The sequence below is a fragment of the Anopheles coluzzii genome, chromosome X (assembly GCF_943734685.1).
Source record: "Anopheles coluzzii chromosome X, AcolN3, whole genome shotgun sequence".
Taxonomy (NCBI): Eukaryota; Metazoa; Arthropoda; class Insecta; order Diptera; family Culicidae; genus Anopheles; species Anopheles coluzzii.
This window is the reverse complement of record NC_064669.1, coordinates 4,094,873-4,110,229: the sequence shown is the minus strand read 5'-3', so window position 1 is coordinate 4,110,229 and position 15,357 is coordinate 4,094,873. Positions and strand designations below refer to the sequence as shown.

Genomic DNA, 15,357 nt, shown 5'->3' with positions numbered 1-15,357 from the left:
AGCGAAACATTTCGAAACAACCGGCGCCAACGGAAACAAACACACAAACCCTCATTTGTCGTCCGGTGACACCGCGCACACACACACACACACACACTGCGCGCTATGTCGCTCAGCACGATCACGATCGTGCAGGAGGAGGGGCTGAGGAAGAGGCACAGCTTTTGGGCTGGGGACATATTGCAGAAAAGCAACGGGTCTTGAGCAAATTAAAAATTACTGCCAAAGCAATAGAAATGCACAGCCGTATTCCACCGACCACGACCACAAAACCCTCCCCCCCTCCTCCTCCCTTCCCACCCCATTTCGAGTAGTCGTTAAAATAATCGGTTAAACAAAATAGTTTCCGTATCGCATCATCCCCCACACTCTGCGCGCCCTCCCTTGCGCCCAGCGCATAAACGCTAGCGAAGTGACGGGGTGGGAAGCGAAACATCGACCCACATCGCACGGTAGGAGGCCTGGCCCACGGGGAGAGGAGGGGGAAGCTGTGGTCGAATTATTTTCCCGCCCGGTATCGGCCACCCAACATGTGTGTCTGTGGTGCGCGCGCGCTCTCGCCTAATTTTAGGCACAATCAGCCGCGCGCACCTTTTTGGCTTGCGTGCGTTCTTCTCAGCGGCTCAAGAGAGTTGTGCGAGACACACACACACACCTACCAACAGTGTGTATGTGCGTGTGTGTGCGTTGGTCATCAAACGGCCACGGTTCACCGCAATATTCCGCCCTATTGTGCCCTCGTCGCGCGAGCTGGCGCAGGGCAAAGGGCCGCCCCGGCAGCGCAAATATCAAATGGTGCAAACAAGAGCGCACACGGGCTGTAATCGCGCAATTGGGCCTTCGTTGCTGGCCGGTTAGTGTGGACGCGCGGGCGGCACACCACGAGCACGAGCAGCAAAAATCACACGCACCGCCAAAATTACCGCCGAGGCAGGCAACGCGCGCGCTAGAAGTGGAATGAATGTGTCCTAAATTTAGGATGCACTCGGCCGCTTAGAAACTTTCCTCGGCGACGCGGCAATTTTTTTTTTGCTTCTTCCCCCGCGTGAATGTGTCTCTGTGTGTGTGTGTGTGTTAAAACTTCCTTTTTCTTCCTCCCCCGTATCGCCAGCAGCAGCAGTTCCTTTAGCAGGGCAAGAAGAGGTGCTGCTAAAACCGTGGCAGAGCACATTAGCAAAACATCGGGCTTGTAATATTACGCAACTGCTGTACGCACACACACACACACACGCACTATGGCAATAAAACAGAAGAGGACAGCATAGGGGGGGGTTAAAAACGGTTTAAAGATAATTTATAGGATTTGTGTTGATGCAGCAGGGAGGTGGGAACGCATGAAGCAAGCCTCAAGTACAGGCGGACAATTAAAACGTTCATCTCGATGTCGTGTTGCTTGCCGTGAGCGCGCGTAGGCGAAACCAGTTGCTTATTAAACGGTGCTCCATCCAAGCGGACTCGTGGTCCTGCGACAATACGCGTTGTCCAGTCATACAGCAGGACGTGCGTTCGAATCGCTCTCAGCTTGGAGCGTGTGTGCAATGTGATTCCATTCCTTTATCACCTTATTATTGTGTGTATCACACCGAATTCAGTGTGTTTAGAAAGAACGAAATATACACACACCACACCATCATTTCACATGAGTTTTGAATATAAAATGTAAATAAATTCGGATCACAAAAAAGCAAAATGAAAAAAAAACGGAGTTTTTGCGAGTTTGGATAGAGCTCTTTGACACGCAACTGACAAACAAACATAGCTCAATTCCCAAATTGATTAGCTTCCTTCTCCACACAACGCCTAATTAAGGTAGCTTAATCAGGGATAAAACAAGTGCTTGATGTTATTGCCAGTTTCAGTCAGGCTTTCCCAATGAATATAGCACTCCAAATGATGTTTTAATCATTGGCATGAATGTATTTTTACTGCCTATGCTCTGAACTTTGGAACATCTGGATCTAAGAGTACACGGATACAGCTAATGGGCAATTTGTGATAATAAAACAATCCAATGTTTTGTCATCTACATACAGGTGTTTTTTTCCCCGATGCTTAATTTATATCATTCTCGATGCGTATTTCGCTTTCGCAGGAAAAAAAAACTAACAATAATATTATACCAACAGCCAATTAGTGCATCCACTAAGAAGTTGTTGTTAGTGAGCTTGGACAAATAGTTTCCAACAGCCACAGTGACACAGTTGTGTGGGTGTGGTGCATCCAGTTTCGGATGCGTCATCATCCACCAGCAATCCAACAAAACAGCCCTCCCCACGTGTGTAGGCGGACGTGCATTTATTTTGTTTCCAGTTCCAGTGGAAAACTGTTGATTTTAACGCGCCCACACACACACACACACCACGTGCCATTTTCCGAACGAGAGCACATACCATTCCCAAGGCCAGACAAACCTCTCCGATGGACAAACGGGGTATGGAAAAGGACTAATTCCTCGTTAGGTATCATCATCACCAGAGCAAGAGGCGACTCAGGCTCAGTTGCCTCCTGTCCGCCCCAAATGCAACAAACAAACAAAAAACTTCGCCTCAATTAGTGTGCCGTGCGCGCTCAGCAGCGGTGTCACCACTCATTAAAAGTTATTTTTCCATTGCTCAGGTCCATCGTCCAGCGCATATCACCCGTGTTACCCAGACAGAGCAGAGTAGACTACACCGGTGCAAACTTCTGACCATTAAAATGTTTAGCTAGTTAGTGTGTGCGGCAGCTCGGCCCAAAGTTTTGCATGCGGAAATTGACGCTCTCAAAATCAATGCAACAAAGGGGTGGGGGGGAAGGGTCCATAAGCAAGGGGAATGGGACAAAAAACAGGCTTTCATCGGTGTTGATGGAATGATTCATCACAAAACCAGCGCCTCTCTCACACCACAAACACACGCACAGGTGTTCCCTTCTGGTTTATGTTGGCCACCCCCTGGCCCAGCTGGCCGGCAATAAATTGCAGCCGGCGCACCCGCATCACAACCATTTTCCCCACTGGCGCGGCGCGAAGCAGAACCTGTTTGATCGCGTCCACCCATCGCTATTTCCACCGGTTTTCCGGCTGCTCACAGGGGCGCACACAGGGGAAGAGCCCCCCCCCCCCCATACCGGTGACCTTCGTGTTCGGGTGTGTGAGTGTGTGTGCGCTTGCTGTCCATCCAAAACAGGAAGCTTCACTCCACTTTCATCATCAACCGCCCGAACTATTTCGAGGCAGCTTGAGTCATTGGCTTGCTTGCAACCTTCGCACGATTCGCGCTCTGTATGTGTGAGTGTGTGTGTGTGTGTGTGTGTGTGTGTGTGTGTGTACACATGTAGGGTCTTTTATTTATTCGCGACGATGAGGTTGTTCGATTTTTATTGGCCAATAAATTCATAAGCATTTCGGCCGGTCCAACAATTGGCAGGCGACAGGAAGCAGCGACCGCGCCGATGAACCATCTGCACCAGACGCGGCTCCAATTGAAGCGCTTGGAACGCGCGCGTTGACACAATGACACAATCCTGGGCTGGGGGTTTGGAAGGCAAATGAGTTGCAAAAAAAAAAAAAAAAAAAAAAAAAAACAAAAAAAAAACAAAAAATACAAAACCTCCCCAGTGCGGTAAATTAAGAGAACTCTGGAGAAGGCACAATAATCACGCCAGCAAATTCCAACGCTTATCGCACAACCGGGATACCACCATCGAGCTGTCGCATCGAAACACATTCGTTTATCGCTACTCATCGATTGTAAGCAGCGCAATAGGCATGCGTCGCGCTGGCGTCATGCCCAAGTACACAGACCCGCACACCGCGTGCCGCTCGTTCGAATCTGAGCTGGACCTCTCCCGGGGGGAGTGTGCGGTCTTCGTGAAAGTTTGCGACGATAAGAAATTTAACCCCTTAATTAACGTTACCGTGGAAGGGGTAATGTGTTATGTGCTATATTGGGTTGTATTTTCAGCACAAAAAAAAAATAAAAATATTTAAAAGGACACAAACAGTACTGGCAGAAGAAACAAATGGTTTCGCTGTTCTCACACGTACATTGATTAAGAGCAATGTGTATGTCTGAATAATGTTTGGTTCCTAGACTTTTCGACGGATCAAACAACCCGATGTTTAGTTTGTAACCCGGTTTGCTTCTAAACTTCAATAAAAAATTGCGATTAATGCTAAGTAAGTATCTATTATCTATTATGCTAAGCAAGGCCATCAAAAATCTAACTTTAAATAACCCAACCTATCTCCAAAACGATATGATTTGGGTTATTTGAAAATAATGTTCAATTCAGCACTCTCAACAGGGTAAAATGTAAAGAAAGAAAGTCTGTCCGCAACAGACACAAAAATCCGACGGACAGGAAAGGGCACATCTAATCGCACTCGAAAGGCGGGCGTGGTAATTAAAATTTTAATTGAGCATAGATTTTAAAATAAACCACAGAGTCGCGCACTCTCGCTCCCTCTATCTCTCTGGCTTCGCATACAGTGTGGTGCAACGTTAACGCAAATCATTTAACTCGTATGCGGCATGACGTGAAATTGTGAAGGGAAACAAATCTTTTCAGGAAATTCGCTCTCTATCTGTTAAATTGCCTGCAGATTAGCTACAAATCGGACTAATAAAGCAGGACATAAAGACATAAAGGGAACAGAGTAGCGGACAAAGAGTAGATACGAATCTTCTGATACAATTCGTTTCAAAGACTTCAAGCGATGAAGGCAGCATCCAATAGTTTCAGGAAAGTTCCAGTACAAGTATTTCACAGCTTCTGAGCATTGCAAGGCAACGGCACCGTACCCCTCAAGGTACCACGAAATGCATCTCCACCAAACATGGCGAATCTTCCATGACACCAATCGGCGGGCTGGCCGACCGGTACACGGCAGCATCCCCTCCGCCAAAGGGCCACCCCACGGCAACACCACGACATTCTGATGTGTAAGGACGTAGCGGCCGCGCTGCAAAAGCGGATCCGAGATGCGATTGCGGCCCCCCCGACCTTGACATACTACAACCTCCGGGACGGCGACGGTCCACCCCAAAAAAGGACTTTACCGGAAAGGAGCCGCGCACACTAACGTCGCCGGCATGTAACGTCCTTCGATTCTGTCGGACACGGCATCGGGCACGACGTGCGCGAGGCCGGCCCTATCTTCCGATCGGTCAACCGGAGCGCGATGGCGCTCGCGGAATGTCTAACGCGTCCTTTTGGCTCCAAAAGCGGCCAAACGACGGTGCGCAATGCGGAACTTGTGCCAACGCTCGGTACGCAGAGCCGCGCCAGACAGCTGATAAGGGACCAATATGGGCGGGTAAGTGCCGGAACACTGGACACACACCACGCCGTACCGCACTGACCTTGCAGGCGGGCGGATGGCAGCAATCAGGTTTTCCTAATTCGTCGTGCACGAGCGCACTGCGGCAGGGCGGCGCAAAATGATGCACAAAAGTACAGAAATCGCACAAACACAACAACACAACAACACCACAGTGTCATTTGTTGTCGGGAAGAAGTAGAAGAAAACAAAAAACAAGCAACCAATCTGCTCTCGCGAAGTATCAGTACGCGTTTGCACGGGCGGCAGTGTGTGTCGGTCCGGTGGTACCGTGGTACCGGTGCGAGCACCATTTGTGACGCCTTTTACAGGTCGTGAGATCAAATCTAATCTGAATCGGGAGAAGTGGGGTGTCGTCGCCTCGTCGGCGCGGTTTAAAAAAGGAGTTTTATTCTGGTGGTTTTAATTAGTGTCATGTAATGTCTAGCGTTGCTTCTAGGCGCGCGTATATGATGTCTAATTGAAAAGTAACATGATGTCTCTCTTGGGTGTCACCCCCAAGCACCTTAAGCCTAACTCGGAAATAAGATGGAGGAACCCCCTTAAATGTCATAAATTTAAAACAAATATAGAAAATTGAATTCACTCACCTGAGAGAGGCGAAGAAGGATTCAAATACAAATCGGGAAACCTATTTTAGCAGCACAAACACACACACACGGGGGGGAAGGGGCAGTACCCTCCTTTACTGTGTGTGTCTTTCTCTAGCACGCACAACAAACCTTTCTCTCTCTTTATCTCCCTCTAAAATCTCGTAAGTTCTGAGAAGATGATACGGCGGGATCCTCCAGCTGACTGCAGGACGACCCCCTCTCTCACACACACATACACACACACACTCGCGTTCTCTCACACTGTTGCGGAGGGTGTAAGCACACACACACACACACATACGCACGCGCGCGCGCCTACTCTACAACATTGAAAGAAACACACATACGCACACTAAAAAAGAAACACAAACACACATAAACAATGAAATCACGCACAAAGGAATACACACACGCAGGGGGGGGGGGGGGAGGGAGCGGGTGGGTTGGGTGGTGTCACTTGTATATATGCACCTCTGCAGAAGACTCGGCGGGGGGGCGGACACAAACATACATACACTCACGAACACACACACATACACACACATACAGCACATACACACCTTTCGCCAGGTGCGTGCGTCAATGTACGTGGTATGTGTGTATGTGTGTGCGTATGTATATGGAGTTGATTGTTTTGGGGGGCCGTGCGCTTCCGGTGCGCTTCCGGGGAGGGCGCCGTTCCTAGCGAGCCTGATGAGGTTGATGGTCGATGAGGCTACCCCTGTCCCCCCCCCACTCAACCCGCACGACCCACCCAGGGTGGTGGGGTGGGCAAATTTGTCCCGGAGGGGGGGGGGAGCTTTTCTGTCTGCTTTTTTGCTGTTGTGTGGGTTGGTTGAAGGATTGCGCTTGCTGTTTTCGGTACTAATAGCTGGCCCGGTGTCTGCTGTAGCTGCTGCTGCGACAACACCCCACTGCGCGTACCCACCCAGGTTTGCTTATGCAGCCTTTGTTTTAATTACATTTAATTTAGAACAATGTTTGAACAATTTATCCTTGCACGATTCATTAGTTAGTACGTAACAGCCTGAACACAGAACATAAAGATAAAATAAACAACACAATTCGTGCCCAGAATTGTAAAATACAAAATGCAAAACAGTCTTTTAGGGCTTGGGATTGAGAGCCCGATACAAATGCAAAAAATTGAATCATTTTTAGAAGGCTGAAAACATTTATAAAAAGCAGCAACAAAGTGACATCAAACAAGCCACATTAGTGTTGCTCAATCAAAGTCTAAAGCTTGATTACTCATTTTGACCGTAAGAAATCTGCCCTGCACACATACAAAGCATGCACAACAAAAAATCAGCAACAAACGTTTGATATTCCTAATTCTTTTTTTTTTTTGCATAAAAAATATTCCTTATCACTGTAATCTCAAATACAAATACTCAGCACGTACGTAGGCTTATTCCTAGAAAGAAAAGAGAAAGAGAAGAGAAAGAAAACAGAAAGAAAAGGGATAAAAAAAATCGGCTTAGTAATCGGGTGCTTAGAGCTGCATTCGTAGAAAAAGAAACTTATCAGCCAAAAGAAAACGGCCCCACCAAACCTAGCCAGCAAACACACAGTCATACACACATAGGCTTATGTTTCGGTGCTGCGAATCGAAAGGAACCAGGCAGGCACACGTCAGCTCAATCCCCAGCTATCTGCATAGGAAAGGAACGATATCATCGATCCCCCAAGTAAGTGAAACGCTCGCTGTCAAGATTATTGGATGCCCGAAGGAAACAAAAAAAAAAACAAAAACTCGCAGTGGAGTTTTCACCGCTCGTCTGCTCTAGAAATCGACTTTTCGGCCACTCCGAAAGCTGAAATTTAATTGCAAAACAAACAAACAAAAACCCCCGTATACAAAGCCGTTCCGCCGGCAATCAAACAGTGGTAAAGCAGGAGGAAAATTTCATGCCGGACGAGATGATGATGGAAAGGCGCCTAGTTTGAGTTACATTTTTGTATCTCGTCGCCTCCTTTTGCAGCTCCAAACGCAAATCAGAAAACGGTCTTCTCTGGCTGTGTGCGAATGCAAGAGGATGAAAAGAACGGGATGGGCTGGGCTGATAAGCGATGGCAGAAGAGTGAAGAAAGTGAACACAAAAACAGAACCTAGAGAGCAGGCAGGCCGGCGGACGACGAGGCGCTAGGATTCTCTAGGGAAAGCATTTCTAGTGCGTTTGTGCTACACCCGTACGGCTTTGAACGCGACTAGCGTAGGAAGCCGCAACTGGTGCAGTCGTTTGCATGCGCACGTACGCCGGTGCTAGTGGGGGACGCCCGTGGTTCAAGGCCCGCTTGCTGCTGCCCTGCTACTCCGTGTATTATCTTCGGGTCCCAATTTATATTTGAACTTTAGAAAAATTAGGATTTTATAACTATGATACCGAACTTGTGTGTGTGTCCACTATAAATATTAACTTTCTTCATTGTGGCTGGTGACTTTGTGTTGTTGCCCGTTAAAAGAGGGTAATTGTAATATGAAATAATATAAATGGCGTTTAACACAGTTAAAAGACGCATAAATAACAGTGGCTGGGGTGGGATAAAAATGTGCAAATCAGCACAAAACACCATTTAATCGCAAAAAAAAACGAGCCAGGGGGGAAGAATGGCGAAATGATAACGGTCGATAATGGAATGGTCACAACACACTCCTTTTACCTTTACCATGCATTATTTGCCTTTAATTTCTAACCCCCTTTCCTCGTTCCTGCTCGTTCCTCGTACTGGAGATAAGGCGTTTGTGGTCATCCGTCTCTGTCTCGCTCTCTCTCTCTCAGCGATATGTCTGTGTGTGTTTGGGCCCCAGCGAAGACCTCGTAATACGGTCCAGAGGCAGCACCATATTTGGCCAACCCCGGTAGAGCCGAACTGTGCCGGCAGAAGCAAACAGCAGTTTTTTGACGCATTCTACTGGCCTGTCGTACATGCGTGTGTGTGTGTGTGTGTGTTTACTTTGTTTAGTTGTTTTTGACAAATCGCTTGCATCGCTTTGACAGATCCGGTCGCTTTCTCAGGGCGGGTTCCGAACTCCTTCTCACTCACCGACCAAAAATTGATTTTTCGCAATGTGAGGAAAATGTGCTCCCTTTCTTCCTCCCCTTCCTCCACGCACTCCCCATCTTCAATCAAAAGCACCATTTCTCTTAAAAAAAAAAAAAAAAGGTTCCACTTTTAACCCAACGCCTTGCCGAGGCACCATTTCGCCATGTTCTGTTCGGCCATGGCTCTCATCGCCCATTATTATAATTTTTAGGTTTGCAGCATGTGGAACCATTTTTCCCGTTCTGTCCTTTTTTTGCACCTATTTTTGCACCTCACCCTAAAGCGAGCGAGAGCGAGACGGGTGGAAAAACTCCGGAAAAACTCGTGCAAATCATGTGCAAGCACTTCCTTCCCGCAATAACAACAACAGTAAAAAACAAGGAAAACACGCAAGAATATTGTGAACAGTAAACAAAAAAACTCCAACACACACACACTACGCAACACAGCCACACATATACGCATACGCTGGGCCTGTGTGTTGTACAGCCAAAATGGTGAGAAAGATACTGGGGATGAAGCAAAGAAAAAAAAAACAAAACCGAAAAGAAACAGACGGGGTGGCCCGAGAAGACGGGTGCGTTGGCTGTTTCCCAGCCCACCCAAGTGTGTGGTGCGGCCGTTCTTATAGGGCGGGGAGACGGGATGGGGGGTGAGTTTTCCAGCACAAGCACACACACACACACACATACAGGTTCTTCGGTGCAGGGTTACTGGCAATAAAAAGTGTTTTTTTTTAATGTGCAAGCCAAGATTCAACACATTCTTCAACATTGCGGATTTACTACCGTCATCGTCCGCTCGCCCCGATGACCCCACGGACACGAACGCACGCACACGAGCGCAAAAATCCATAAAGCCCTCTCATTTCCCCACCCCAGCCCCAGCCCGTCAATGTTCCGGCCGCTGAAGGGCGCGACCCGTTTCTGTAGGCCCCCCGCGGGGCATGTGTGTGTTTTGTGTTTTTGTGTTTGCGGGAAAAGGAACTGTCTGCCAGGCTGCTTTTCAGCTTCCGTCCACCTCCCCCCATCAAACACACACACACTCATCTATCTAGAAACATTCACTGCTGTCCAGCGCATAAAAGTCATTCACACAAACGCACAGAAGAAAGCGAAGCACACAGCGGGAACGAGAAAGAGTGTACCGAGATAAACACACACACACACACACACACACACACACACACACACACACACACACGAACGCACAGAAACCAAGCAGCGTAGCAGAATGCAGCACACACTTGTCAGTCTTAGGGTTGCTGTTGTTGTTGTTGTTGTTTTGTTTAATAAACTTCTCTTCCGCTCAACGCGTGTTGCCCAAAACTCCCAACCCCACCGCGGTCGTGGGATGCCGCGGCGCCAGGGGACCCAGGCCGGACACTGTACGGACACTTACCCGTCGATTCCGGCAATGTTGCCTGTGCTACGCTGCCTGTACGTTAATTGTGCGCTCCTCTTGCCTTCGCACAACAAATTCCGAGAACAACTGACTGGCGCTCCCGCTGTACACACACACCAGCGCTGTGCGGTACCGAGCGGCCACACTGCGATCGTTCGGGCGAGAACGGGACGAACGAACGTTGCCTCGGGCTGTCTCGTTTTTGCCGACGGATAGCGCACGGCTGCCACCCCAAGTGACATTTTCGAGCACGAAAAATCGGGAATTCGAGCAAATTCCCTTAAACTGGAGCCTTAAACTTCCCTTAAACTGCACCAGTTTAAGGGAATTTAGAAAAAGGCCTTTAAAATCAACTGTGATGCGGCTTTTTCGTTGTTTTCTTCTATATTCGGTCGAAAATGATGTTTCCTATCGTTATAATTGGTCAGATAGCCATTTTATACTTAAATAATATTAATTTTTTATAAAATAACGTCACACAAAATTAGCTTTTGTTTTTCATCAAAAATCTAAGCTATGTGTGTAAAATGAGCTCGATGGCATCGTCAATCGATAGAAGCAAGTCTAATTTACCAACACACCAAGTCTTGGCGCTTGGAACACACTTGATCACACACAAATTCACAATTTTAAGCGTATCGAGTACTAATCGAGCAGATATGGGAAAACAATTTCGAGCAAATGTCACTTGGGACTTTTGGTGCCGCTGCCATAAAACCCGCTTGACCGTGCCATAAAAGCAGTCTGCGGCTGTTTCGTTCCCCCGCTCTCGCTTGAGCGCTTGCTTGCCGCATTGGTGCAGTACAGACAACGGATTTTACAGTGAGTATGTGATTTTGATAAAATTTACATATTGTTTTCAATCATGGAAGGGTAGATACAGGCGAAAATGAGATACCCCGAGATACATGGTACCTTTTATACGCGGATTCGGAGATTCGTGGTATTCTAAATTTGAAAATTATTTGAGCAAATTGTACTGATTTGACCCATCAATTGTAAAATGCCAAATCATTTCCGTTTTGATCGAATGTTAGAAACTATTTGAAAAGCGTTGAAACTGTTATATTCAGTCAGAATCATATCAAATAATTCATAAAGTGACTAAAACCACTCCCTACTTGCATAATTACACGAAAATTAGTGATATTTTAGCTGAAAATCACGAGATTTGACTTATGCGGAAATTCGAGATACGCTATATTTTGCGGCCGTTTTCGGTCCCATTAACCGTGTACCTCGGGCACCGCCTGTACATCAATACAGCGATTAAAGAGACAACCCAAATAACCAGCTCGAACTCTAAAGCTGATTTGAGGCTGTTAAAAAAAATCGTGCCAATGTCGTACTTTGTGGCTGATTAAGAGATAGACGGTACTTTGCGTAACTATGGCGCTTTTTAACTAGCACTCGGTACTCTATAGAACCTTGCAGCTGTTTAGCCGGATACCCAAGTGCCACAAATCCACTAAACGACCACTAAACGCCTTCTAAACGACTCAAGCTCTCTACCTAAACGGAATATAGAAAGACTTCGTTTAGCAGACGGCAAACGACTCATGCATTCTAAAAATAGCAAAAAAGCTGATGGCGCTATCTATTGGTGGGATACCCCAACCAGTGGAGCTTCATCGCTTGGAGGAGAGCTTTCTCATTTCCTCTGTACTGTTGTATGGTTTCGCATTGAAGTTATACATCGCTAGAATTAGAACGGCGATACGATTGTTTAAATACTAAACTCCAATGGAAAACACTAGCACTGAAGCAAGTGCGATTTGAGTAATGGTCGTTGGTGTCGGTACCCACATATCTGACCACACGACCATTCATATAGATTTTTGCTCGGAAAGTTAGAAGGCTATATAGGTCATGATGAAATGAAACTGGTCGAAACACATTGCAAGAAAAGGATAGCAATATAATGATGAGTTGTAATACGCCATCTATTGATCAAACCAATGAAGCTGTGGAGCTTTCATTTTTTTCTATGGATATTCAATTTTCCAGTCGTTTAAGCTTAATCTGTGGCGCTTGGGTAGAACCTTGCAGCTGTTTAGCCGGATGGTTCATGGTGGAACTTGAGGGCTTGTTAAGAAAGCGTACCGAACTTGGTGGAACTTTATATCTTTTTAATGCATGACATCGGTACAAGGTGGCTCTTGTCAAATTGTCAAAGACTGACGCCGTCAATCATCTCATTGCTGCTGCACAAGTTAGATTAGTTCCTAGAAGAAGGGATTTTGAGGGAAGTGATTGTGATTGTACAGTAAATTGTGATCCAATTTGTATAATTTATTAATATTAAGGATTTAAATATCCCAAGCGCCACAGATTCAGCTTAAACGACTGGAAAATTGAATATCCATAGAAAAAAAATGAAAGCTCCACAGCTTCATTGGTTTGATCAATAGATGGCGTATTACAACTCATCATTATATTGCTATCCTTTTCTTGCACTGTGTTTCGACAAGTTTCATCTTATCATGGCCTATATAGCCTTCTAACTTTCTGAGCAAAAATCTATAAGATTGGTCGTGTGGTCAGACACACGGGTATCAACACCAACGACCATTACTCAAATCTCACTTGCTACAGTGCTGATGGTTTCCATTGGAGTTTAGTATTTAAACAATCGTATCGCCGTTCTAGTTCTAGCGATGCATAACTTCAATGCGAAACCATACAACAGTACAGAGGGTATGAGAAAGCTCTTCTCCAAGCGATGAAGCTCAACTGGTTGGGGTATCTCATCAACAGAGAGCGCCACCAGCTTTTTTGCTATTTTTAGAATGCATGAGTCGTTTGCCGTCTGCTAAACGAAGTCTTTCTATATTCCGTTTAGGTAGAGAACTTGAGTCGTTTAGAAGCCGTTTAGTGGTCGTTTAGTGGATTTGTGGCACTTGGGATATATATATATATATATATATATATATATATATATATATATATATATATATATATATATATATATATATATATATATATATATATATATATATATATATATATATATCCTATAACAAATATATATATATATATATATATATATATATATATATGCATATATATATGCAAATAAACACGCAATGTGTTGTTTATGTCATTGATAACGCCTTGCTTGAAAATAAATCGCAAAGAAAAATAATCCCTGGCGCCCTAGCATAAGGAAGCTGCTCAGGCGCTACTTAGAAGGACTACCTGGAACTTTGATGCTGTTTATCTACTGCAAAAGGCGAATTCAAGCAGCGATCTTTAGCATGCCAAAATTGACTGCTTAAGCTATGTTGATGGTTTAACAATTATAAAAAAAAATAATTGAGAAGTGATCTGTCAAATTCCAAATACAATTTAGAACAAACATCGGACAGCACGATCGAAAAACCCAAAAAGCCAAATTTGCTTAAGCAGCCAATTTTGGGCCCGATTTTTTGTTGAAAAGCCTCAAATCAGCTACGAAGTACGAGCTGCCTATTTGGGTACCCATTTGACACCCGCAGCGGGTGACAGTTTGCAACCGCCTGCGTCAGAATTAAACAATTTTGATTTTTCCGCACACACGCCCGCAGTAGCGATTACCGCTACCTTACTGCAGCGATTGAATTTTCAGCCTGTGGTGCCTCGTTTGCCATAAAGCACCTTTTTGCTATTTGGGCCATTTTGAATGGCCTGAAACACCGTCTTCTCGGGTGCGTGCCGCCACTAGGCATTGAATCTGTCAACGGTCACCGTTCAAATAGATGTACAGCGACAGCGCCGCGCTCGACGATGCCTCGCGTGACAAAAAGTAGCTCAATATTGTAAACAGAGCTACTCGTCTCGCGCGACATTTCTGCTTCATCCGAAATTATCGAATTATCAAGTTTTTTTGCGATCCAAATTAATGCCAAACGCAAAAATTTGACTTGAACACATTTTAACTGATTTTTATGGGTTTTATAAACAAAAAGCATGTAGGCTGACTGGGTCAAATGAGCTACTTTGATCTACGCGGAGTGAAATTTAGAGCTACCTTTTCGCGCGACGTTGTCGCTCTATGTCTATCGGAACGGTCATCAACTGCCATTTTATTTAGCAAATTGTGTGTGTTCGCTCGGCGTCGGTTCTGAAAAATCCATCACAATACCCAGCTCCCATTCACAATCAAACAAATATTCAATCATTCTTCTCAAAGTGTTATCATCAACCAAACTCAACAATAGTTATGGACGTTAAAAGTAAAGTTGCAGCGATTATTCGCAATACAAGTTAAAACGAAAAAAATAAAACGTTGCCTTTTGCAGACCATTCGGCGGATGCAGACGGACCGGCGGCGTATACAAGTCGGCCGGCAAGCACCACCACCAAAAGGCAACGTCCGGCGGCAAAGATGAAGGAGAATGCACCCTCGCACGACTACAATCTGCGGCAGCGGGGCAAAGCGACGGCCGGCCAGAACGACGTGTTCGAGCGCAACTACCAGTACGCCTTCATCTACAAGGCGAAGCACGAGAAAGCGGTGAAGGAGCAGGAGGAGGCCCACGCCAACTTGCCGCACTTTAAGGCCCAACCGATGCCGATCGGGTCGCCGCCGCGCCGTATCCGGATGCCCCAGTTCACCATCCCGCACACGCCGGAGGTGTTGAAGCACCAGAACAAGAAGCAGGCGGAGGAGTGAAGCAAAGCAGGCGTTAGCTTAAGAACCTTAGTTAGGAACCGTGTCCGCCGGTAGGATTGATTTGAGCCGGAAGGAAGCTGCTTGAAGGAGAGGATTGTGTAGAGAGGATAGCATAGATGTGTCATATAAATAGTTTTGTAGAACAATGCGAAGTACAGCAGTGTGATAAACGATTTTAAAGCTTGTAACAATGTGGGGTGCATCGATGGCATACATATTTTACTTTTCCCCTTGCACGCGTACCAGTGGGTCGGGATTTTGGGCAAATAATCGTGCAAAGCTAAGCTTTTTGGTTTACCAAATTTTTGCAGCACAAAAACTCCCACCTTCAGCGT

General features: G+C 46.0%; 2 protein-coding genes across 2 annotated transcripts in view; one reads left to right on the top strand and one right to left on the bottom strand.

The window, feature by feature from the left end:
• The window catches only part of LOC120957678 (F-actin-monooxygenase Mical), a 66,162-nt gene extending 55,638 nt beyond the window's left edge, over nt 1-10,524 (bottom strand). Inside the window, exons 1-2 of the mRNA XM_049610890.1 lie at nt 10,366-10,524; nt 7,322-7,333 (exon numbers count right to left, since the gene is read on the bottom strand). The gene's annotated coding sequence lies outside the window, so the exon portion shown is untranslated. The remainder of the gene's footprint in view (nt 1-7,321; nt 7,334-10,365) is intronic.
• A 3,904-nt stretch (nt 10,525-14,428) lies between these two features.
• Nucleotides 14,429-15,195, top strand: LOC120951804 (uncharacterized). The gene is made up of 2 exons (XM_040370742.2): nt 14,429-14,582; nt 14,649-15,195. The coding sequence occupies exons 1-2, from the start codon at nt 14,570-14,572 to the stop codon at nt 15,020-15,022; spliced, it is 387 nt and encodes a 128-aa protein (XP_040226676.2). The 5' UTR covers nt 14,429-14,569; the 3' UTR covers nt 15,023-15,195.
• The last annotated feature ends 162 nt before the right edge of the window (nt 15,196-15,357 follow it).